At 35.7% G+C, this 24,437-nt stretch overlaps 1 protein-coding gene across 4 annotated transcripts in view; it reads right to left on the minus strand.

The window, feature by feature from the left end:
* The window catches only part of NPHP3 (nephrocystin 3), a 60,095-nt gene that overhangs the window by 29,543 nt on the left and 6,115 nt on the right, over positions 1–24,437 (minus strand). For all 4 annotated transcript variants that reach the window (XM_060011268.1, XM_060011269.1, XM_060011267.1 and 1 more), the window contains exons 5-17: positions 23,817–23,950; positions 22,248–22,408; positions 19,850–20,006; positions 16,983–17,057; positions 15,489–15,662; positions 13,440–13,543; positions 12,348–12,462; positions 11,948–12,091; positions 11,353–11,450; positions 10,196–10,298; positions 9,691–9,773; positions 8,131–8,269; positions 5,551–5,715 (exon numbers count right to left, since the gene is read on the minus strand). In XM_060011268.1, the coding sequence (XP_059867251.1) occupies positions 5,551–5,715; positions 8,131–8,269; positions 9,691–9,773; positions 10,196–10,298; positions 11,353–11,450; positions 11,948–12,091; positions 12,348–12,462; positions 13,440–13,543; positions 15,489–15,662; positions 16,983–17,057; positions 19,850–20,006; positions 22,248–22,408; positions 23,817–23,950 (1,652 nt within the window). The remainder of the gene's footprint in view (positions 1–5,550; positions 5,716–8,130; positions 8,270–9,690; positions 9,774–10,195; positions 10,299–11,352; positions 11,451–11,947; positions 12,092–12,347; positions 12,463–13,439; positions 13,544–15,488; positions 15,663–16,982; positions 17,058–19,849; positions 20,007–22,247; positions 22,409–23,816; positions 23,951–24,437) is intronic.

The raw sequence follows: 24,437 nt of genomic DNA on the forward strand, positions 1-24,437 counted from the left end.
ATGTGGTGGGTTAGGTTGTTTATTTGAGATTTTTCTTATCTCTATGAACTTCCCTCTCAGAACTGCTTTTGCTGCATCCCATAGATTTTGTATGGTTGTGTTTTCATTGTCATTTGCCTCAAGGTATTTTTAAATTTCTTCTTTGATTTCATCATTGACCCACTGGTTTTTCAGTAGTATGTTGCTTAGTCTCCATGTAATTGTTTTTTTTCTCATTTATTTTTCTGTGGTTGATTTCTAGTTTCATGACATTTGTGGTCAGAAAAGATGCTTGAAATAATTTCTATACTTTTAAATTTGTTGAGACTTGTTTTGTGCCCTAGTATGTGGTCAATCCTAGAGAATGTTCCATGTGCACTTGAAAAGAATGTGTATTCTGCTTTATTTGGGATGTAATGTCTTGAAAATATCAATTAAGTCTAACTGTTCTATTGAATCATTTAGGATCTCTGTTGCCTTATTGATTTTCTGTCTCAAAGATCTGTCCATTGATGTGAGTAGGGTATTAAAATCTCCAACCATTATTGTATTCCCATCAATTTCTCCTGTTATGTCTGTTAGTATTTATTTTATGTATCTGGGTGCTCCTATATTAGGTGCATATATGTTGATGAGTGTAATATCCTCTACTTGTATTGATCCTTATATCATTATATAGTGTCCTTCTTTATCTTTCTTTATAGCCTTTGTTTTAAAGTCTATTTTGTTTGTCTGATATGAGTATTGCAACCCCACTTTCTTGTCATTTCCATTTGCATGAAATATCTTTTTCCATCCCCTCATTTTCAATCTATGTGTGTCCTTTGCCCTAAAATGGGTCTCTTGTAGGCAGCATATTGTCAGCTCTTGTTTTTTTCTCCAAACTGCCACTGTGTCTTTTGACTGGAGCATCTAGTCCATTGACAGCTGAAGTAATTATTGATAGATATGTATTTATTGCCATTTTAAACCTTGTTTTCCCATTGATTTTATATTTCTTCTTTGTCCCTTTCTTTTTCTTTTTCCTTTCATGGTTTGATGATTTTCTTTTGTATGATGCTTAAGTTCTCTTCTTTTTGGTTTTTGTGAGTCTACTGTATGTTTTTGATTTATGGTTACCCTGTTTTTCAAGTATGTTAACCCCTTCCTATATCTACTTGCCTTACACTGGTAGTTACATAGGCTCAAACACATTCTAGAAAAAAAAATCTACATTTTCTTATGCTCTTCTCCCATGTTTTATGATTTTGATGTCCTTTTTTACATCTTCACGTTTGTCCTTTTGCTGTTTGTTGTGGTTCATGTGTGATTCTGTGAAATTGTTTTTTTTAATCTGTGTACTGGCTTATTTAAGTGATTTACTTTCCAATTGTGGTTTTCTCTTCCCTAGATTCTCACTTCTTTTCTATTTAGATAAGATCTTTCAATATTTCCTTTAGTATAGGTTTAGTTTTTGCTTGGCTGAAAAATTTTTATCTCTCCTTCTATTCTAAATGATAATCTTGGTGGGTGGAATTTCCTAGGTTGCAGGTTTTTCCCTTTCAGAACTTTGAATATATCTTGTCACTCCCTTCTGGCTTGCAACACTCCTGTAGAGAAATCAGCTGATAGCCTTATGGGGGTTGCCTTGTAATCAACTCTTTGTTTTTCTCTTGCTGCCTTTAGAATCCTCTCTTTATGTTTAACTTTTGCCATTTTTATTATAATATGTCTTGGTGTAGGTCTGTTTGGGTTTGTCTTGTTTGGGACCCTCTGTGCTTCCTGAACCTGGATATCTGTTTCCTTCTTTAGGTTTGGGAAGTTTTCAGCCATAATTTCTTCAAATACATTTTCAATCCCCTTTTCTCTTTCTTCTACTTCTGGGATCCCTATTATGCATAGATTGGCATGCTTTGTATTATCCCATAGGTCTCTTATATTGCTTTCATTTTTTTTTTCATTTGTCTTTCTGTCTGCTGTTCTGATAGGGTGATTTCCATTATTCTATCTTCCAGATCACTTATTCATTCTTCTGCATTATTCATTCTGCTATTCATTGTCTTAAGCTCAGTTTTGATTTCAGCAAGTGAATTTTCTAATTTTTCTTGGCTCTTCCTTATAGTTTCTAGTTCCTTTTTACAGTAATCTGTATTTCTATCAATAGTCCTTCTTAATTCCTTCAGTATTTTCATTACCTCTTTTTTGAACTCAGTGTCTATTAGACTGAAGAGGTCTGTTTCGTTGTTTGTTCTTTAAGAGGAATTCTCTTGATCTTTTAATTGGGAGTGGTTCCTCTGATTCATTTTACTTATATTTCTCTTGCTCTATGAGTTTAGGAGAAACAATTTTCTACTGTGGTCTTGGAGGGCTATTTTTACATGGCAGCATCCCTGATTAGGCTGTGTGGGTTTAATATTTTTTGGTGCAAGGCCGTAAGAGAATACTATGAACAATTACCACAAATTCAACAACCTAGAAGAAATGGACAACTTTCTAGAAACATACAACCCATTAAAACTGAATCAAGAAGAAATAGGTAACTTGAACAGACTGATAACTAGAAGTGAAATAGAATCCGTAATTTAAAAACTCCCTACAAACAAAAGTCCTGGGTCAGATGGCTTCACAGGGGAATTCTACTGAATGTACAAGGAAGAACTTATACCAATCCTTCTCAAACTCTTCTAAAAGACTGAAGAGGAAGGAACACTCCCAAAAACACTCTGTGAAGCCACCATCACCCTGATACGAAAACCAGACAAAGACACTACTAAAAAAGAAAATTACAGGTCAATATCTTTGATGAATATAGATGCAAAAATTCTCAACAAAAATGTTAACAAACTGAATCCAACAACACATAAAAAAGATCATATACCACAATCAAGTTGGATTCATCCCAGGGTCACAAGGATGGTTCAACATACGCAAATCAATCAATATGATACACCACATCAACAAAAGAAAAGACAAACATCACATGATCATCTTAATAGATGCAGAAAAAGCATTTGAGAAAATTCAATATCCAATCATGATAAAAACTCTTACCAAAGTGGGTATAGAGGGAACATATTTCAACATAATCAAAGTTATTTATGACAAACCAACAGCCAATATAATACTCAATGGTGAAAAGATAAACACTTTCCCGCTAAAATCTGGAAGAAGACAAGGGTGACCACTCTCACCACTTCTCTTCAACATAGTATTGGAAGTCCTAGCCACAGAAGTCAGACAAGAAAAAAAGTAAAAGTATTCAAATTGGTAGGGAAGAGTTAAAATTGTCATTATATGCAGATGACATGATACTATATATAGAAAACCTTAAAGACTCCACACAAAAACTATTAGAACTGATGAACAAATTCAGTAAGGTAGCAGGATACAAGATTAACATACAGAAATCCATTGCATTTCTTTATACTAATAATGAAACACCAGAAAGGGAATGTAAAAAAAACAAAACAATCCCTTTTAAAATCACATCCAAAAAAAAAAAATATGGAGGAATAACCCTGACCCAGGAGGTGAAAGACTTTTATGCTGAGAACTACAAAACATTAATAAAGGAAACTGAAGATGATTCAAAGAAATGGAAAGATATCCCATGCTCTTGGATTGGAAGAATTAATATTGTTAAAATGGCCATACTACCAAAAGCAATCTACAGATTTAATGTGATCCTAATCAAATTACCCATGACATTTTTCAAAGAACTAGAACAAGTAATCCTAAAATGTATATGGAACCATAAAAGACCCAGAATTGCCAAAGCAATTCTTAGGACAAAGAACAAAGACATCAGACAATACTACAAAGCTATAGCAATCAAAAACATGGTATTGGCACAAAAACAGACATATGGATCATTGGAACAGAATAGAGAGCCCAGAAATAAACCCAGACACCCACTGTCAATTAATCTTCAACAAAGGAGGCAAGAACATACAATGGGGAAAAGACAGTCTCTTCAGCAAGTTGTGTTGTAAAAGTTGGACAGCCACATGTAAGTCAGTGAAGTTAGAACACACCCTCACACCATACACAAAAATAAACTCAAAATGGCTTAAAGATTTAAATATAAAAGACATGGTACCATAAAACTCCTGGAAGAGAACATAGGCAAGACATTCTCTGACATAAATCGTACCAATGTTTTCTTAAGTCAGTCTCCCAAGGCAATAGAAATAAAAGCAAAAATACACAAACAGGACCTAATCAAACTTACAAGCTTCTGTACAGCAAAGAAAACCATAAAAAAACCAAAAAGACAACCTATAGACTGGGAGAAAATATTTGCCAATGATGCGACCAACAAGGGCTTAATTTCCAAAATATACAAACAGCTCATACAACTCAATAACAAAAAAGCAACAGAATCAAAAAATGGGTGGAAGACCTAAATAGACTTTTCTCCAAAGAAGACATACAGATAGCCAATAGGCACGTGAAATTATCTCATCATCGTTAATTATGAGAGAAATGCAAATCAAACTACAATGAGGTACCACCGCACACGAGTCAGATGGCCGTCATTAAAAAGTCTACAAATAACAAATGCTGGGGAGGGTGTGGAGAAAAGGGAACCCTCCTACACTGTTGGTGAGGATGTAAGTTGGTGCAGCTACTATAGAAAACAGTATGGAGGTTCCTTAAAAAACTGAAAATAGAATTATCATATGATCCAGCAATCTCACTCCTAGGCATATTTCTAGACAAAACTATAATTCAAAAAGATATATACACCCCTATGTTCACAATAGCACTATTTACAATAGCCAAGACATGGAAAAAATCTAAATGTCCATTGACAGATGGACATTCATGAAGAAGAATGAAATAATGCCATTTGCAGCATGGATGGACCTAGTGATTATCATACTAAGTGAAGTAAGTCAGAAAGAGAAAGACAAATACTGTATGTGGAATCTAAAATATGACAAAAATGAACATATCTGTGAAACAGAAACAGATTCACAGACACAGAAAACAGATTTGTGGTTTCCAAAGGGAAGGGTGTGGGAAGAGGGAAGGATCAGGAGTTTGGTATCAGCAGATGCAAACTAGAATATGGAAAAAAAAAAGTTATATTAGTCATTATTTACTATGTGCTAGACATCATGTCTAGGACCTTACCAGGATCAATTAATTATTTACCACCTCAATTAATTATCTTTACAACCCCTGAGGTAAGCTGCAAACATCTGCCCAAGGCTCAGAGAACTTGCCCAAGGTTACATTAAGCTGTGAAGAGCTGGGCTGTGTATTGAGGCAGAGTGACTTACAGAGCCCAAGTTCTTAAAACATATATAATATACCAGCAATTCAATGAAATATAAAATTGAAAAAACTACCTTTTAAAGTAATAGCCATTTCACAAAGGTACTTACTTCATAGGAATAATATTAGCCAAATTTGGTATCTAACCTAAAATCACTGGAAAAAATTTTTGTAATGCCAAATTTGAGATTTCAATTTTGTCTTGTAATTGAAATATTTGAAATGATGTGGTATTATATAGCATAATACATATGCGATGATATGTGGACATTTCAATAAGTGAAAAAACCTTATTAAGATAACATTTACCTGTAGATGTTGAAACTTGAGCAAACCACAACCATAAGTCAACAAACACATTTTGTGTAAACTGTGAATAAGGGAGGTCAAGACAGCCCAGGATAGCTCAGGATAGAATTCCATCAATTCTGATTCACTCACACCATTGTGACTAACATTTACAAGGCAGAGAATCTAGGGAGAAAAAAGAATTAACAATGATTATAAAGCACTTCTATTAGTAACTAACAGCCATTAAAATTTCCACAATTCTTTTAAACTTTTTAACTTATTTGAATTTATCATTCAAGTGATTTAATAAACTAAGAAACAGATTTCTTAAAATAAAACACACTTTCCAAAAGGCACTAATAAGATAGTGTACATATAAAGTCTAGCACACCAAAGATAACACACATATAGAAAAAGTTTAGTGAAAATTAAAACTGCAGGAAATGTATTATTAAAACTAATGACAGAGTTCTGATTCTGGGAAGATGGTGGAAGAAAACAGTCCTCCTACTACAAATGCCTGTTAATGTCAGATAACATGTAACAAAACATTTCCAAAAGCACAACTGAACCTGCAGAAAAGAAAGGGAAATCCCCCAAGTATCCCAAATAAATAGGAAACTGAAAATTAGAGGGCTAAGTGCTGGAGCTGCTGTCCCTGGGTGAAGTGAGGAGAGAGGATAAGCAATAGTCTCTTAACTTAGCTTGGGTTTTCACACCCACCGTCAGGATGGACGGGGAGCCTTTAAGCTCTGTGAAGCAAGGAGCTGGAACTATGATAGAATGCTTGCCAACACAGGGACCTTTCAAAGGCTGTCCCCTTAGTGATGGAGTGCCTGAGGGAAACAGCAAACAGACAGAAGACTGTGGGCTTAGAGGCAGAATGAAAAGTCAAACCCAGGGGAACCCCCAACCTGAGAAATAGACATAAAAATGGATCCAGGTTAAAACTATAAGAGTTCTGCAAGGTTGCTAGTAAATTTCCAAAAATTAAACTGAATAACCAGAAACAAACAATTTTAAAATGTTATTTTAACTATAAAGTCCTTAGAAACAAATTTTAACAGAAGATGTTTAAGACTTTTATGGGGAAGAAGATAAAATGTTATTGATAATCATCATTCAAGAAGATGACTAAATAAATGGAGAGCTATTTAGCTTTCCATGAAGGAGAAGACTTATATGATAATTTCCCCCAACTTAGCCTCTAAATCCAACCCAACTACAATTAAAATTGCATATTGACAGGAATAAAGACACAGACCTACTAGAGAATGGACTTGACGATATGGGGAGGGGGAAGGGTAAGCTGTGACAAAGCGAGAGAGTGGCCTGGACATATATACACTACCAAACGTAAAACAGATAGCTAGTGGGAAGCAGCTGTATAGCACAGGGAGATCAGCTTGGTGCTTTGTGACCACCTAGAGGGATGGGATAGGGAGGGTTGGAGGGAGGGAGATGCAAGAGTGAAGAGATATGGGAACATATGTATATGTATAACTGATTCACTTTGTTATAAAGCAGAAACTAGCACACCATTGTAAAGCAATTGTACTCCAATAAAGATGTAAAAAAAAAATTGCATATTGAGTTTCCATGGCACTTGCTGAGCCAATTCTAAAAATACATGTGGGAAATTAGCCAAGACAACTATGGAAAATATTAAGAGGGGGTTTGCCTAACCAAATATCAAAGCTTACTTTAAAGTTCTAATAGTTAAGACAGTGGTACTGACAAGGAATAGTAAATTGGAACAGAAGAGCCTAGAAACAGACTCTTGTTTATATGTGAGCTTGATATTTGACAGATGGCATTCCAAATCAGTAGAAAAGATGTATTAAGTACAATGAACAATTAACTAGCTGTATTTTAAAAGACTGAGAAGTAGCTTCCTGGGAATTCCCTGCCGTGGCCCAGGTTCAATCCCTGGTCAGGGAATTAAGATCCCGCAAGTCATGTAGCTAAAAAAAAAAAAAAAAAAAGAAGTAGATTCCTTCCTCACACAATAAATAAAAATATATCATATGAGTTAAGGACTCACACATGAAGAACAAAATTATAAAATATTTTGAAGGGAAAAAAATAAGAATACTTTTATGACAGCAAAGGATTAAAAAAAATAAGATACAACAGGCATAAGCCATGAAAGAAACTGTTGATAAATCTGACTTCATTAAAATAAAACTTTGTATAATGACGCCATAAAGTTAAAAGACAAGAACAGGAAAAAGACACTGAGTTGCAAACTCTATAACAAAGGATTTGTATTCAATATGTAGAACGTTTAAAAACTCCTAACAGATCAACAAGAAAAAGTCAACTCCGTTAAAAAATGGGTAAAGGACTTGAACAAGCAATTCACCTAAGAGGAAACAAGAATAACCAAGAAGCATGAAAAGATGAAAACTCTCCATGATAATCAGGAAAATGCAAATTCCCCGAGATATCACTTTTGGCCACAGCACACTATGGTAGTGGGTATAGTATATGCTCGAAACATATTTAGCATTACACGGATTTACTGTTTACTTCAATTCACACACAAATACAAACAAGGCAAAATAATCTTCACTTTATAAGTTTATTACACTTTACCTGTTTCATTAGCTCTTTATCCATATCATTTGTCATGGACTCCTGGATAGATCGAAGAACAAGTCTATATAATTGAACAGTATCTTGACACTGGAAACACTGAAGAAGGATTTTATCTAAATTGCCTGCTCTCCCAGCACTGTTGGAATTGAGAACAGATTTAATTTCTTACAGTCTGCCAACATCTGTGAAAAACTTGGGGTAAATAAAAACAGTGCTCTATTTTAACTCTATGTTTTGTACTGTTTAACTGATAACAACAGGAATTCAGTAAAACATGACACAGGAAAACATTAGTTTTATGGGGCTGCTAGAGTCATCACAGTTATTTTAGTGTATTACCATTTAATTCAATTCAATAAACATATGCTGGGACTTAACTATGTATCAAGTAATTACTATACATTATGGAACATAAAAATGAGTAAGACATGGTTCTTATCACCTAGAGGCATGCTGCCTACATACAGGAAGCAGGAAAATAATTATAAATAAGTATTATTAGTTAGCCATGCAAATTAAATTAAAAAAAATAGAACCAGAATTTGGAAAACATCAGGCTAAAGAAAATCAGTAAATGGGCTTTGTTTTAAAATATTACACAATATTTACCAGTAGTTTCCTTTTTAAATACAAAGATATGCAAAGAATAGGGAAAAAACAAAAAAATGGTTCCATAGTCCCTCTTAAAAGAGATAATTTCAATAACTATTAGGAAATGCATGACTCTCGAACTGTACTTATGCAAGCCACTGATGTTCACAGATGTACCGCCACAACTCTGGGGACAGCGAAAATATCAAATATCATGGACAATTCAAAGTTTCAGAAGATTTTTTTCGTTTCAAATTTGGTGCTTCAGGTGAGAATGTGGAATTAAGAGACAAGAGTACTAGATTTAGTGTCTAGAATATGAGTTGTGCTAGGATTACAACCTACTGTGATGAATACCAAAACAAGTGTTGATCTTTTTACCTCTGGTTGCGAACAGACAGAGTAGGTGAGGCTGTACTGAAGAAGAAGTAAAAGTAGTAAAACTCTCTACTGCTTATCTAAAGGCAAATTATGAATGGATTTCTAAAATAGAAGACCAATTGTAAGATGAAAGGTTTATCAGGACGTGGGAACAGAGACAATTAAAAATTCCTACCTACATACCTACCTACTGATAGTGAAAGACACCTGAAATAACATTTTTATGCCTTAGTTGTCTCCTCACTTTCTCAAAGCTACGGGCCTCAAGGAGGCGACAATGAGCACTCCTGGGTAGGCCCCAAATTGAGGCCAAAGATGGCCTTCTTTTGCAACCTCCAGTCAGGAGAAGGTTATTGTGATGAAAACCAGACAGATATATCCAACAAGTTCTGATATTCAAGGACTAGCAGCAATCTTCAGTCATAAGTCACATTCTCATGGTTGTTAGTATCACTGTTAGAATACACAGAATCTTAGTGGCCCAAGAGATTGCCATAATGATCAGTTTTCAGTTTCACACGGTGAAGAAGCGTTCTGCAGCAAACACAAACATGCTGAAGATGACATAAAATAACCACCACTTACCACGCAATCATTTTGCCGAAAAGAGTGACATAAAGGGCATTGCAGGTTGTAGCAGAACGACAGTGTCGTTCTAGCTTCTTCTCCTGCACCAGTTTACCAAAAAACAAAACAGAAATACAAAACCACCCTGGAATTAAGCGGTCTTTACAACCAAGCCATCAACAAATATCCCTGCAGAAATAACACGGTTCCTGCCACCTCATCAGCGGCATCACTGCTGTGTGGTACTGGACCACAGATGCCATCAACATGCAAATGCTTTTTTGCTTTTAAAATACTGCTTAATATAATATAGTAAACTTTAAGACCAAAGTTTTTTTTATTGCTTCTTCTATATCTGTTATTAGTTTAAGAGTAAATGCATTTAAGAAAGTAATTATTACTAAGTTCCAATTTTCCTTAGAACCATATAGAGTACTAAATTGAATTTTAAGTCTCATATAAGGTGTTTTTATAAGGAAAGCTATAGAGAGTAAAAGAAAGCAGCAAAATTAAAAATACTTACCTGCTCTTTACTCAGTTTAATGTCTACAGAGTGGCATTCTGCGATTATAATAGATTTTGCATCTTTAGGATTTAAAGGGTCAAGATGAAGTGTAGGCCACAACCTTTTATTTAAAGAAAAGAAAAATGAAATTCTCTTTTAATAATACAACAAAGCTGTAATCTACCCACAAGACTAATCAAAGTCCATTACAAGAATTAAATTTTTATACTGCCTTCATAAAATAAACAAAATTAATCTCTGTTAATCATATTAATAGTATTTCATTTTTTAGCAATTAATTACAACAAACACTGTTATAAATAGCTTATACACGAAGTGTATAACATTTCCAGTTCTATACCATCAGTAAAACAACACAGGTATTAGTGTCTGTGAGGAATAGTGTCAGACAGTCTTCGTCCACAGATTACTTGTAATCCAATTAGAATTTACACCCTACAACATCCATTCTCAATGGCGTGGTGAAAATTGTTTGTTGGGGAGGGGAAATCTTACTCTCTTTATGCATAAAGCAGAAATATACACACATATTTATTTATATTCATGAATTGATATATGATATATGTATGGTATTAACACTTCTTGGTAGGTGATTAGGAAGAAAATCACTAACGGGCTCCTAGGGTGGAGAGGCAAAAATAGGTCAAGAAACACTGCCTTACAGAACTCAACCACTGCATCCCTTTTTGAGGACTGTTCAGGTGAGCTTACATTTCAGGACCACAGGTCTCTGGTCTATTTTTCCTAGCCCGGCCTTCCCCGTTTTCCTCACCCATAAATTTAACTGCCTACTAGACATCACCAATTGGAGCTACAATCGGCAACTCAAACAAACCATGTCCAAAGACAAAAGTCATGACCTTTGCTCCACAAACCTGCCCATCCTTTGTGTTTCCCATCTCAGTTCATGGAACCATAGTTTACTTAATTTCTCAAGCCAGAAACCTGGGAGCTATCCTAGCTTTCTTTCTCACATCTCTGATCTAACCTCCCACCAAATCCTATAGATTGCATCCTTTTCTTGAATTTGTCCACTTTTCCCCATCCTCACTGACATCATATGAAAAATATGAGAAATACACATATCAAAAACCTTTCTTTGTTTATACTTTAAAAAGTTCATGTAATCTGAAAGAATTAAATTTAGCACTTACCTCCATGCTGGAGGGCATGTTTCCACATTCACAGAAACAATTACTCTTACATTCACTGGCAGTGGATCTATCAGCCATTTCATGTGTTTTTCAACTTGCTTAAAAATATAAAAACAAAATTCCATCTATTAATTCAAAATATTTCAAAAGCAACCCAATAACAGATCCCCAAGTAAACTGAAATTCTCATTAAATTTCTCATTATTATTAAGGATAAAATCTTATTTTTTGGATGATTTATCTCAGAATATTAGAAGAACAAGTGGCAAAACACTACTATCACTGATCTGAATTCTGGGCATGTAGGAAATGTCAAGGCCCTAAAACCATGTCAAAATGAACAATATTTGCTAATTGTGAAAATACAGTTTGTCCTTCCCAATAAGATACTAGCAACTACTGGCATATATATATATATATATATATATATATATATTTTATCTACATGCTTCCTCTCTAGAAATTAAGCAGAAATAAAAGAAACAACATCAACATTTTCTTCTCACAAACATATGATTTAAATGTTTGCTATAGTCACTACAAATATTTTTGTCTCTTTCTGAGTATATCAATAGGTTAAAAAGTGAAAACATACCTGAATTTGATCTATAGAATCAATAATGATGATGATGCTGCCTTGATGACGGGCAGAGAGTTTTTCCAGCCAATGTGGAAATTCTTCCAGAAGCTTAGCAGGATCCAATGTCAGAGCAGATACTGACCAAGAATGCTGCATCAACTACAAGGTGAGAACACATGCAAATTAAAGTAGCTACACTGTATCACAACTGGTGAGAAGTATTTCTGTCTCTGCATTTTAAACCAAAATTGTCACCAAAAGGACCCAGCTGCATTGAGTATAATTTTTAACCTTATGCAAAACCAAAACAAACGTGTAATACTGAAAATTGGTTTATCATCAGGTACTCAGGCCTGACAACTTCTGAATCTAAATAAAATTTCTGATAACTCCAAAAGATGGTGTATTTTTCTACCTTTAGAGTCAGTCGTTTAATAATCAAGGAAGACTCTGAGCTGGTTGACATGGGCCTCCCCACAAAATGAGAAAGAATTAGTGTGTTAGGGGAATTCTTCTGTTGTAACTGAATCCTGAAAGAAAAAGACCTTTTATAAGACTGATGAAGCTCCTTTACGGTCAACAAAAAAAGAATTCACAATACATTAAGCATCAAATGCTACCTGTTAGTAATTACATGGTCAGTCAATTTTGAATTAATACGGGAAATTTCCATTTTTACACCACTTTTAGATTCTTTTAAATAAACCATTAAAAATTATAGCTTCATTTTAATTACAAATTGGTGTTACTAACGTAAACCAAAACACTATACATTTGAGGTTAAAGTATTAGTAAAATGAGCATTAACCTTTAATTACAAGTATGTTATTAAAGGAAAAAGGAAGTTTCTTTGTTAAGTACAAAAATAGTATTTCCAAACATAACTCTGAATAACAGGGCAATAAAAAGGAAACAACATACACCAACTCCTCAATGTAAATAATAACTATAAGTGAAAGGAAATGGTCTTACCACTTGTTTTTCAATAATATGATGAACTAAAATAAAACTAAGAGTTTATTAGCTTATATGAACCTTAGTCCATAATTTGAAGAACTAGTTTGCATTCATAGTAAAGATTATCCTTTATTTTGATATTCTTTATGATTTATTCCACTCTAAATAGTCAGTCTTTGTCTTGTTTCAAATATTTAAAATCCCAATGAAACTTTTATGATGAAGCCAGTAATTGAAAATAAAGGCACATGCCCTCTATAATTCACCTAACTCCATGCCACAGTGACCACTCCCTTAGCTCTGACCTACATAATTTATGTACACAATCACAAATGCTCACATTTCCTATTCCTTTCTCATTCTGTATCTTCTCTCTAACTTTCAAATTGTATATATCTCAGGGCATGAGTCTGTTATATTACTCTTTTTGCTTTTTTAATGTTCAGTACAGGCCCTGTAGCAAGGTAGACATCCAATAATTCATTTTGTTGAACGAGCTCAGTAATTCAAATGATGACAACGATAACAATTTAATTGCACTGAATCATACCACTTTGATAAAAGAAGGGACTTTCCAGAGCCTGGTCCTCCAGATACAAGAAGGGGTGGAATTGGTGCTGGTGCTGCCACTAGATCATTAAGGCGCTGGTAATACTAGAAATAAAAATGAATTTAAATTGTGAAAAAGAACATGCCTCTTAGAACACTAAATAGAGTCAATTTCTGATTATCCTCTGAAATCAGTGGAGAAAAGCTGCATGAAAAAATGAAATCTACTTTTAATCAATAGCACCCTCATAACTGCTTATTTTTATGGCTGGTTAAATATGTCCAAAGTAGTAAAACTAAGAATGGGCCCCAATTTCTCCTACCATAGTATTAATGGATGAGGGGCAACCTTTCAGATCCCCATGGGGCTTTGCACCATTCAGATGTCCTGCAGAATGCTGCAGAGAGACTACTGCATTACCCCAAGTTCCTGAACCATGGAAAGTACCACAGGTGGCCTTGAGGGCACCAGCAGGCATCCTACATCTCCTGGTCAGAAGAACACCTGTCCAGAAGAACACCTGTCCTGTCTCAGTTTCCAGAGAAACAAGAGAGGGTTTTGTCTGGGGCCTTGGAGTCTCCCAACATGCTACTGAGAACCAAGCTAGGACACCTGCGATCTTTCTGAAACTGCATGTGTTCCATGCAAAGTCTGAGAACTCCTATTTCCTAGGCTTTCCCCAGATAGAAAAACCTCGTTCAGAGCTGAAAAGGACATGCTCAGAAAACTGAAATATCTCAGTCGTTATAAAGGAGTTTCCAAAGTCATCTTGGGGGTTAGGATGTTTATTAAGTGTACCAGTGGTCTAAATGATAGCTGATGAGGAATCAAAAGAATGTGTAATAAGTAGTTTATGCGAGCTTTAGGGTAGCAGAAATTTCCAGCAACTACAATAAATAATTACTTGGTATAGTTTTTCTATCAATTTTTCTGTTTGTCATATCATATTCCCCAGGAATTCAAATATTTCTCATAGAAATGATACTTCTCAAGAAGAAAAGGGCTTAATTGATTTATGACCTTGTAAATCCTAACAATTTAGTTCGTGGTCCCAACTAAAGCCCATTTATAGACCCATGTTTCCCACATTAAGACCCCTTGCCATAGAAGAAAGCATAGGATTTGGAGCCAGAAGACCTAGGTTAAAATCTCACATCTGCAATCTACACCCTGTATGCTCTTAGGCAAACTATAATCTGGACCTTAGGTCCTTCATTTATATAATAAAATAGTGATAGCAATTCCTCTCTTATAAAATGACAACAATTTAACATTTACCATATGCCAGGTACCGTGCCAAGTGCTTTATGTGCATGACCTGATTTAGAACCCCAAACAACCATGTGAGATAGGTGTTATTAATTATCCTCATTTTACAGACAAGAAAGTCAAAGTTTAGAGCTAAGTAACTTGATCAAAATCCATAGTGAGGAAATGGTGGAACCAGGACATAAACCCTGACAGTCTAAATTATGAAAGTCATTAAAAATCCTATAAAAATATAGCTGTGACAGCTACTGTAATATTCTTCAAGATATTAGTTCTTATATTAATTTTAAAATATTATTAAGTATTTTTGAACTTGAACACAGATTCTTTGTGCACTTCTAGTTTTGTTTATTTGCTTAGATGTTTAAGGATGCTGAAGGACTGACCTGCCTACTACATTAACTACTCTGCTTTGTTTTCTGAATGTTTGATATTTTGATTCCTCCAAGAATTGGAACAATAGAGAGCCTTCCTATTTTTATCAAGTTTCCTAGGTATCCTAAACTTGGTCTGGTGAATTGCAAATGGTAGCATAATAAACATGTAGTTGATAAATCCTAATCTGTAACTAAACATGTTTGATATTCGTAAGTATATTTGAATCTCACACATCTTTCATATGATACAAACCTAAGCACATGTCTCAACATGGATAATTAAGCCATGAGGGCAGATACTAACACAATCCTCAACCTTGACTATAATTAGGTGAAACCACAATTATGATACAGCCTTTAAGCAGTAACTGATCTTTGTTGGAACAATACTCCAAATGCTTACTTTCTCAAATCCCAACTCATGGGCTGAATTTGAAGCCTGCTGAAAAGCTTCCATTTGCTCTTGTTCATCATGTATGTCCCACAGAACATCACCAAAATCATCTTCTTCTGGAATAGAATCTTCACTGCCCAAATCCTTAGTTTCCAGGTCTGTAGTTTCAAAGCCCAGGATGTCCTGAACACCAAGAGCAAGCACACAAAAGCAAACAAAGGAAGTGAAGACCTTGTACAGTATTGTCAGCACACAGGCCTAACGTGGCCCTCACCTACCTCGGAGGGCAAGCCCAAACCTATGGCCTTTGTATGGTACCTCCAGGGATCAATTTATAACTATAAAAATAAGCAATAGTTTAAAAATAAAGAAAAGAAGTAAAGAAATATTAAAATAATAAAAACAAACACCACTCTCATTCATTAAAAATAAAGTTAGAGGCAATCTGGTTTCTGAAAAATGTTACACAGTATCTTTGGTTATATCTGGCTGGTGAACAATTTTAAAGACCGTGCTAATGTCTAAGAAATATGCTGCTTTACATTTTTACAAGCATTTAATTACTAAGATGGGGTTTCTTGATATCAAATATCTCTGCTATGATGTCTAGTCTTTATATTAATCACTGAAAATATGTTGTCCTACAAATGGTAAAGTTGGTCAATATGTCCATTTTCACTTACTGCCATTTACTCTGTTCAATTCATCTTATTTTGGGGCTCACTCTTTTTCTCTGATAACAAATCTGCATACTTGTAACACAAGTTAATTTAAAAAAGCAATTTAATCCCTTACTTCTCAAATAGGGTCTCTGGTACCCTGAGGGAGGGGCCAGCAGGTAAGGATAAACACAAGCTAAACATCTGGTGCCCATTTTACTTGAAGATAGGGAATTATTTTTCTTTTTCTTATCATTATTAGAATTTTTGCTGATACATAATTTTAAATGATTTTTAATAGTAAAAAAGGACAGGTAAACATCAAGCAGAATATATAATTCACATAAAGTTTCAAGATAATACTGAGACATCATAGAAACTTTCAGTTTGAGACACCTCTGTGATCCATGATCTCAAACACCTAGAGGTGTGTTTTCACCCCTCTCTATTGCTAGGGGGATAATGTGGTAGAAAAATTCAAGACAGATTTTTCTAATATACAGAAACTCAAGGTGCACACAGAATCTAAGGAGACTCTCTGTCGAATAGGGTGAACATTATCCCTCATATACTTCCTTTTTACCTACCACTTTTGTAATCCATTTTATACTTAACAGATATTAAAACATCAAATCGTTTGTGAGACAACTGAGAGATACAGATACATGGTACTGGGAATAACACAATAATACCACCAGATGGACTCTTGCCAGAAAAGAGGGCGCTTTACCCCGGTATTGTTTTCAAAAAAAACCAAATACGGGATTTTCTCTGGAAAACCCAATTTTATTGAAATCACTCTTAAGATATTTGAGCAGAAATCTTACAGGGAATGCACATTTACCTGTTTAATAATCTTTTCTACGTAAATATAGGTTTTATAGACTCCTTCTGCAGGATCTCCTGAGTGATCAATGATCTGGGGGGAAAAAAAGAAGTTTAACAACAAGAAAAAAACAAGACTAACAGGAGGAGGAGGGGGCGGTAAACACTTTTAGAGTGCTTATATGTTAGGAACTGTTCTAAGTACTTTGCATATATTAGCTCATTTACCCTCACAACCCTACGAGGGAGGCACTGTTATTCTCTCCATTTCATAGAAGAGGAAACTGAGGCAAGTTAAAAAACTCGTCTAAGGTCACACAACGGATTTAGTGTGAACAATGTTGCAAATAAAACAAAAAGTATGCTTTCTGTTTTGCTTATGTGTCCATCTGAGAAAGTGACTGGAGTTGGTGATACCAAAACTCTGTCCAGAACCTGGTGTCACCACTGAAAGTCCACTTTGGTCTGGATGATGCACACACCTGCCCATTTTGACATGTGACAGCAGGAACCTGTTAAGGAACCAGATAGGTGGGATGGTGTGTGCTGGGGCCCTGGTAGCAGCGTCTGCGACCCCACGGTGCATAGTGAGGCCATGGAGCCTCTGTCCCTGCCAGCACTTGGACGCAAACAGAAATAAACTTTATCATGTGGAGCAGAGAGTGTGGAAAATGTTCCTAAGTTTGGCTTGATTCTTTTCAGCTCACAGCCTTGGGGGAAATAGTTTTTATTTTTTTCTTCTTGTCCTATAACCTGAACACATAGGTTCATATAAAAGCCCTCCCTGAATAGTGCTTGCTTTCTGCCTGTTTGTTTCGGAAGGGTAACCAGGGTAACCTGAGGAAATATGGAAGGGTTGGGGTCCCAGGTTGTAGTGGTCAGAGGGAACCAACCTTTCATTTGTGGGAGACAATGGGACCCCCTCTGCTTTCCCCTGTGGGCTGGGGCCTGGCACACAGTAGGTGCTCAACAAATCTGTGGGTTACTTATGGAATGATCCAGAGGAGTGGTGGGGGGAGGAGCCACGTGCCAAGGCGGAGGGAAGCTCCACGACCTTCACTTGGGGGACAGGTCGGGGAGCTGGTACAGAGGACAAGGCAATCCCCCCACCGCCGCCCCAACTGTCACTCTCAGTTCCTCCCTGCTTGGCTGGGGGGCTTGGCCCAGGGTGAAAGGAATGGTCTTTTTTCAGGAAAATTCCAATGGCTGAATTTTCACACTTCTGCTTCAGGTAAGAACTTGTGGATACCTTGCTAATCAATTCACCTTTGTGGGTATGAACATTCCAAAGCTGGGAAAAGCCCAACACCAGCCTTTATTGTTTTAATCACTCTGCTGAGTGTCCCTTCTCTTGATGTCCTGAATAAAGGTCATGTTTTTTTTTGTAAACACACACACATATACACATATACACACGTACACATGTGTATACACACGTATGCATGCCAACACATTGACACACACAGATGAGTTAAACAGCTACTTTAATTTCATCTTATGTATTCTGTACCATTCAATACACATAACCTTCAAAATCCATCTTTATGCCAATAAAGCAAAGAAGTTTGCTACATTTAAATTTATAATCATAGTAGAGGGATCTTATTTGACTCCTATATAAAAAAATTCATCCTCTAGTATACTAATTTTTAAAAGCAATATTTATAGAATAAATAGAAAAAAGATAAAGATTAATATCTTTCGTCGTGGCACCTAGTGAACTAGGCTGGTACTAAAATAATTCAAACAAAGAATGAAATGGCTCTGGAGATTAACTGTAATAAAAATGTACTCTTGTCTTAGACTCTTCACTATGTTATGCTGGCCTCAAGAAAAATGCCTGTATTCATATTTGATCTTATTTTCTGGCTAGGCATAGAGAAACAGAAACTTCGTCAAAATCCTAGGGTTGTTTTTGATTGTATTCTTAACACTAACTATAAACATTTACTATAAACATTTACATTAAACATTTACCAAGTTAGTAATGCAAAGCCTGTAATCTCTATTCTAAAATATATCCTACCACGCATCTAGGGATGATCAAATCCTTCTACTCATCATCAGTTTTTGGCTTTTCCCAATGCTTTCAGGAAAGGTTACCATGAAAAGGCTCCTCCTTACACTAATCCTTGGTCAATAATAGATAGAAGGACTCTGTGCTTGGGGAAAAAAGCACAGTAGAGATTCTGATTTATCCACTACAGATCATACACTTTTGAGGCACATATTGCTGTTGATGCCTCTCTTTCTCTCATAGTCCACAACTAATCTGTTAGGAAATCTATTGGCTCTGTCAAAATTTATCCAGAATCCTACTGCTTTATTTTTTATTTTTTTTGCGGTACGCGGGCCTCTCACTGTTGTGGCCTCTCCCGTTGCGGAGCACAGTTTCCGGACGCGCAGGCTCAGCGGCCATGGCTCACGGGCCCAGCCGCTCCGTGGCATGTGGGATCTTCCCGGACTGGGGCACGAACCCGTGTCCCCTGCATCAGCAGGCGGACTCTCAACCAGTGTGCCACCCGGGAAGCCCCCTACTGCTTTTTATCACATCCTCTACCACCACCCTGGTCTAAGCCACCAGCATCTCTCATTTGGATGACGGCAACAGCTCTCCACCTCTGCCCTATCCCACTACCTTCCCTCCAAACCACAGTCGATTCTCAACACAGTCAATTCTTCCTCTTTGGTTAAATCCTTCAATGGCTCCCCACCTCACTCTAAGTAAAAAAAACAAGGTTCTTCAGCATCGGCCCCGATGACCGCTCCTACTTATGTCCCCTCACTTGTTCTGCTCCAGCCCCGCTGGCTTCCTTCCTCTCCCCAAACACGCCAGCGCCTCTCTCTGCCAAGCACAGGTTCTTAAAAAAAACCTATGAATTTTACCTTGGCTTTGTTGGTCTTGTTCAGGTTAGAAACTTGATCAATCAGGTGCTGGACAGAGTCAGAACTGACTTTCCCATCTTCCAAACGATGATAAATTAATCGTGGTTTGCCTTCAGGGTTTTTCAGAAAAGCTTCTTCACAGTCTTCCAATAACAGGCTAGATTGGAAATCAGTATTTCTTGTGCTATGCTGCACTGTAGCAGCACACAGTTAGTCAATTAACCTAAGTGCCAAGAAGGGGGATTTACTACAATGACAAGTGGCCAGAAAAGGCCCCGCTGCAGAATAAGCGAAACTTTCCAAAAATGGTTGTTTTTATAGCTCTGTTCTAGCTTAGTGTCAATATTAAAGTATAATATATTCACTAGCAGACAATGAGAGTAGGTACAATAAATTAAATTTTAAAGCATACATAATTTTAATATTTTAAAATCTAATTTAAAAAAAACTTCTCAAAAATACTGTTAAACATTGCTCAAAATAATGGTCCATGCTCATGAGACTTTGCAAATAAATGGAAAACCTAATTCTATTCACAATTATATAATTTCAAGTTAAAACACAAAAATCATCAGCCTCAAGGTTTCAAGATTTTTCTCTTCTCTAATCCTTTAGCCTCTACTCATTCAATAAATGATCTGAATCCTTATACCCCAGATACACTGTAAGAAAGATCCAGAGGCAGATGGGGAAGGTTAGATAGCTATTAAAATCTTGACTGTGGTAAAGGTTAAAAAAAAATTCTAACTATGCTCAATGTACTGTAACTACAGTTTGTACCATTCCTATTTAAATTCCAGAAAAATCTTCAAATAACCTACTAGTGTTTTCTACACCACAAGGAAAACTAAACAATTCCCCTTTCTAAAAAGCATTAAATGAAAGTTTGTCTAGAAAGGCAAATTACTGTGTGTATACAGGGGAAAGCCATTATATGATTCAGAATTTGCGTAAAAAACTAAAATACCAGCCCCAATACGAAACAGAGAAAAAAAGCAAAAAGAAGAAAACAGAAAGAAAAAACAACATGGTTTTAAGGATTAAAGCATTAATAAGAGAAAAACAACAAGTGAGATATACTATCACCTAAGATAAAATACTACCTAGATATTAAAGAATAAAACAGGATATATTCTTTTTTTTTTTTTTTTTTGCAGTACACGGGCCTCTCACTGTTGTGGCCTCTCCCGTTGCGGAGCACAGGCTCCGGACACGCAGGCTCAGCGGCCATGGCTCACGGGCCTAGCCGCTCCGCGGCACGTGGGATCTTCCCGGACCGGGGCACGAACCTGTGTCCCCTGCATCAGCAGGCGGACTCTCAACCACTGCACCACCAGGGAAGCCCCAGATATATTCTTAATATAAAAACAAAACAGGAAAATAAAAGAGGGAAGGGGAGGTAAAGGACTCCAACTAAAGGAAATCAAGTTGAAGGAATCCTTAAACTTATTTTGGGAAAAGGTTCCTTGACCACGTAGCTCCTTGGCCACCTGGTCTCCGGGTAGAGTCTTAAGGATCAATGATAGGTTATATTGCAGGAACTCTCATAAAGCTTAGGGCTCCAAACACTTCCAAACACAGTTAAAGTCAGAGTTGGTCCTCAATAAAAAGAGAAAAATGCTTTGGAAGGATTAAATCCAATCAGATAGAAAATATAGAAAGAAAAATTAACTTCTTATTTAACCTCCTATCTATCTTACTTTGTCTTCTATCTATATATCTAACTGGTAACAAAAAAAAAAAGCTTCATTTGCAGACTAGATTCATTGATGTGATTATATTTCACATTATAAGAAAACTGCTCACTTTACTGGATTTAAGTAGTTAGCTCCTCAGAGAATTAAAAATATGATTTAACACCTATGCAAGTGTTCAAGTGCCTCTCAATCTGTATCTGAAGAAAGAAAATAATGAAGGTTAATGCTGATTATTGAAATCAGGGGTCACCACCTTCTTCTGTAAAGGGTCAGCTAGTAAACATTTCAGGCTTTGTGGGCCATACAGTCTCTGCTGAAATACTCAACTCTGCTGTTGTAGTGTGAAAGCAGCTGTAGACAATACATAAATGAATGACCATACCTGGGCTCCAATAAAACTTTATTTATAAAAACAGGTGGCTGACTGGATTTGACCTGAGGGCCATAGGTTGCTGACGTCTGATTAAAATGATCTTTACATTAATGATGTTAATCTTATAACCTATTAACAAGCCTAACAGCATGAAACTTTTAATTTTTTATTTTATTCACATATTAAAAGTCATAGAATTTACTGAATTTCATGGATTGTTTTTGATTGTAAGAATGCAATTAGAACTTATCTTTCAAGTTCATCTGGTAATCTCAATTTCTATTTATGAGTTTAACTTCTATAATAAATTATAGAATTTTCAGCTTACCTTGGTAAGGTTAAATGAATGAATAAGATAACTAATGAACTCTTCTCAATTTCCCATTTTCTTACAGTGAGGTACTGATTTTCAATATCAATTGGAAAATACACAGCATGGAAAAAATATCCCATTGTCTCACACATTCTTTTAAGTTTAGGTGAATAGTCCTAAAAACAAATTAAAACATAAGAAAGCACAGCTTATTTAACTAAAGATCTAGTCAGCTTCATACTACTTAAAATCAAAAAGGTTATGTTGTATATTCTCTGATTTAAAACTTTAAAAATTATATGATCACATCGTAAAGAAAATCTTTAAGAGAAAAGGCAAGTTTCTCTATAAAATAAAAATAGTAATAGCTTAGCAACTTTCCTGTTTCCTAGCGCAGAAAATGATTTATCTCATAATAAACCTAAAACAACAGGAGTAAAGTATTAGACTATTTTGCTTTGGTAGTTATTTATTATTATTATTACAAATGACTTTTGTTTATTGTTATAGGGTGAAAAATGTAAATCCATAGATTTATATAGTAAAAAGTGTCCGCTGTGATATATTAGAACACTAAAGCAAACAGATATAAAAATATGTTGGTCTATAACAAATTAAGGCACTTAGTATGATGATTATTATTATGCAATAAGTTAGTAATTCCCTCAACATGTGTTTGGGAACAGCCTATACTCAATGAGTAGAAGCTTTGGTTTTCAAAATACTTTGTCTTTTTACCAAAACTGAGTATTATCAAAAAGGAAAGCTAAATGAACTTATTAATCAACAATCTGGATGATGTTAATATAGCAGGTATAGCATGTGACATGCATATTTATTTAAAATTCAGTTAGAACAGTAGTTGGTAAACTTTTCTGTAAAGGGCCAGATGGCAAATTAATAACAGCTTAAGAACTTGGCTGTTCTGGCAGAGGTTTTTGTGGTCCATTTAGTCTCCATCATAATTTATTCTGCCATTAGTGAGAAGCAACCTGAGACAATACATTGCACGTGGCTGTGTTCCAATATAACTTTATTTATAGACACCAAAATTTGAATTTCATATAATTTTCATGTCAAAATATTCTTCTTCTTTTGATTTTTTTCAACCGTTTAAAACTGTAAAAACCAATCTTAGCTCTAGGTCATACACAGACAGACTGCAGGCCAGATTTGGCCCACAGGCTGTAGTTTGCTGACCCCTGCCTTAGATTAACCCCAATGGCTGCCTTGAAAAATTTAAAACCATGACAAGGATTAAATTTTGACATAATCTGAAACAGATTCAAGAATAGAGCTGGCAGGTATTAACTATAGCAGGCACCATCAGTAAGGGCCGTAAACACTGTGGAGAACGTGTAATGAAGTTTTCAAAAGCATAAAGTTCTAAGGCCTTAATTTGAATATACTGATAATACTGAGTAAGACGTTTTCTTAAGAAAAGCCCAAGATGCTTCCTACTCTTTAAGACATAATCTAGTGGGTAGTAAACTACTTGGTTCAGGCAATCAGTAGTATCATAACCAGGACACAATATTAACTTTATTTTAAATCAGTGAATACAGAATTTATAAATGCCCTCACCTTAAGGAAAAGATCCATTTCGGGCTGGGTTTCATCTGTATAAATGAGGTAACATCTGACAGTGTTACTCCACAGAGAATGTGAAAACAAGGGGGTAACTTGTAATAAACTAGCTACAGCAATATCCCAGTCATCTGAAAATAAAATTTCTCATAAGTTCCCGGAAAATAATTACTAGAAAACATTTGACAAGATGATTCCCCAAAAGTCTGAAAGAAAACAACAGGCATCATCTGATCTCACTTGTAATACCGACAAAGCTTCTAGAATAAGGTATCAGAAGGCAATCAGTTCTCTAACCTCAAATTCTATCCTGGGGCATAAAGCAATCAATGTCACCAGTGGTCTTTGCTGGGGTACCCGTGGCTCCAGTCAAATGTCAGGGAACTAGGCAACATGGGCTGTTCAATTAGTTTGCTACTTGAGGAGAGCCTACATTCCCAGGCTGGCCTATAGTTTTATCTACTTATTATTTTTGAAATACATTGAGTCAAAAAGAAAGTTCAAGAACGGTACAAAAAATAACCAAAAGATAGTTAGTGAGAATGAATATTTTAAGACATATTTGACTAATTCAAAATGCATAATTAAAAAATAATTTTCATTTTGCTAATAGATAAA

Source organism: Delphinus delphis, chromosome 4 (assembly GCF_949987515.2).
Source record: "Delphinus delphis chromosome 4, mDelDel1.2, whole genome shotgun sequence".
Taxonomy (NCBI): domain Eukaryota; kingdom Metazoa; phylum Chordata; class Mammalia; order Artiodactyla; family Delphinidae; genus Delphinus; species Delphinus delphis.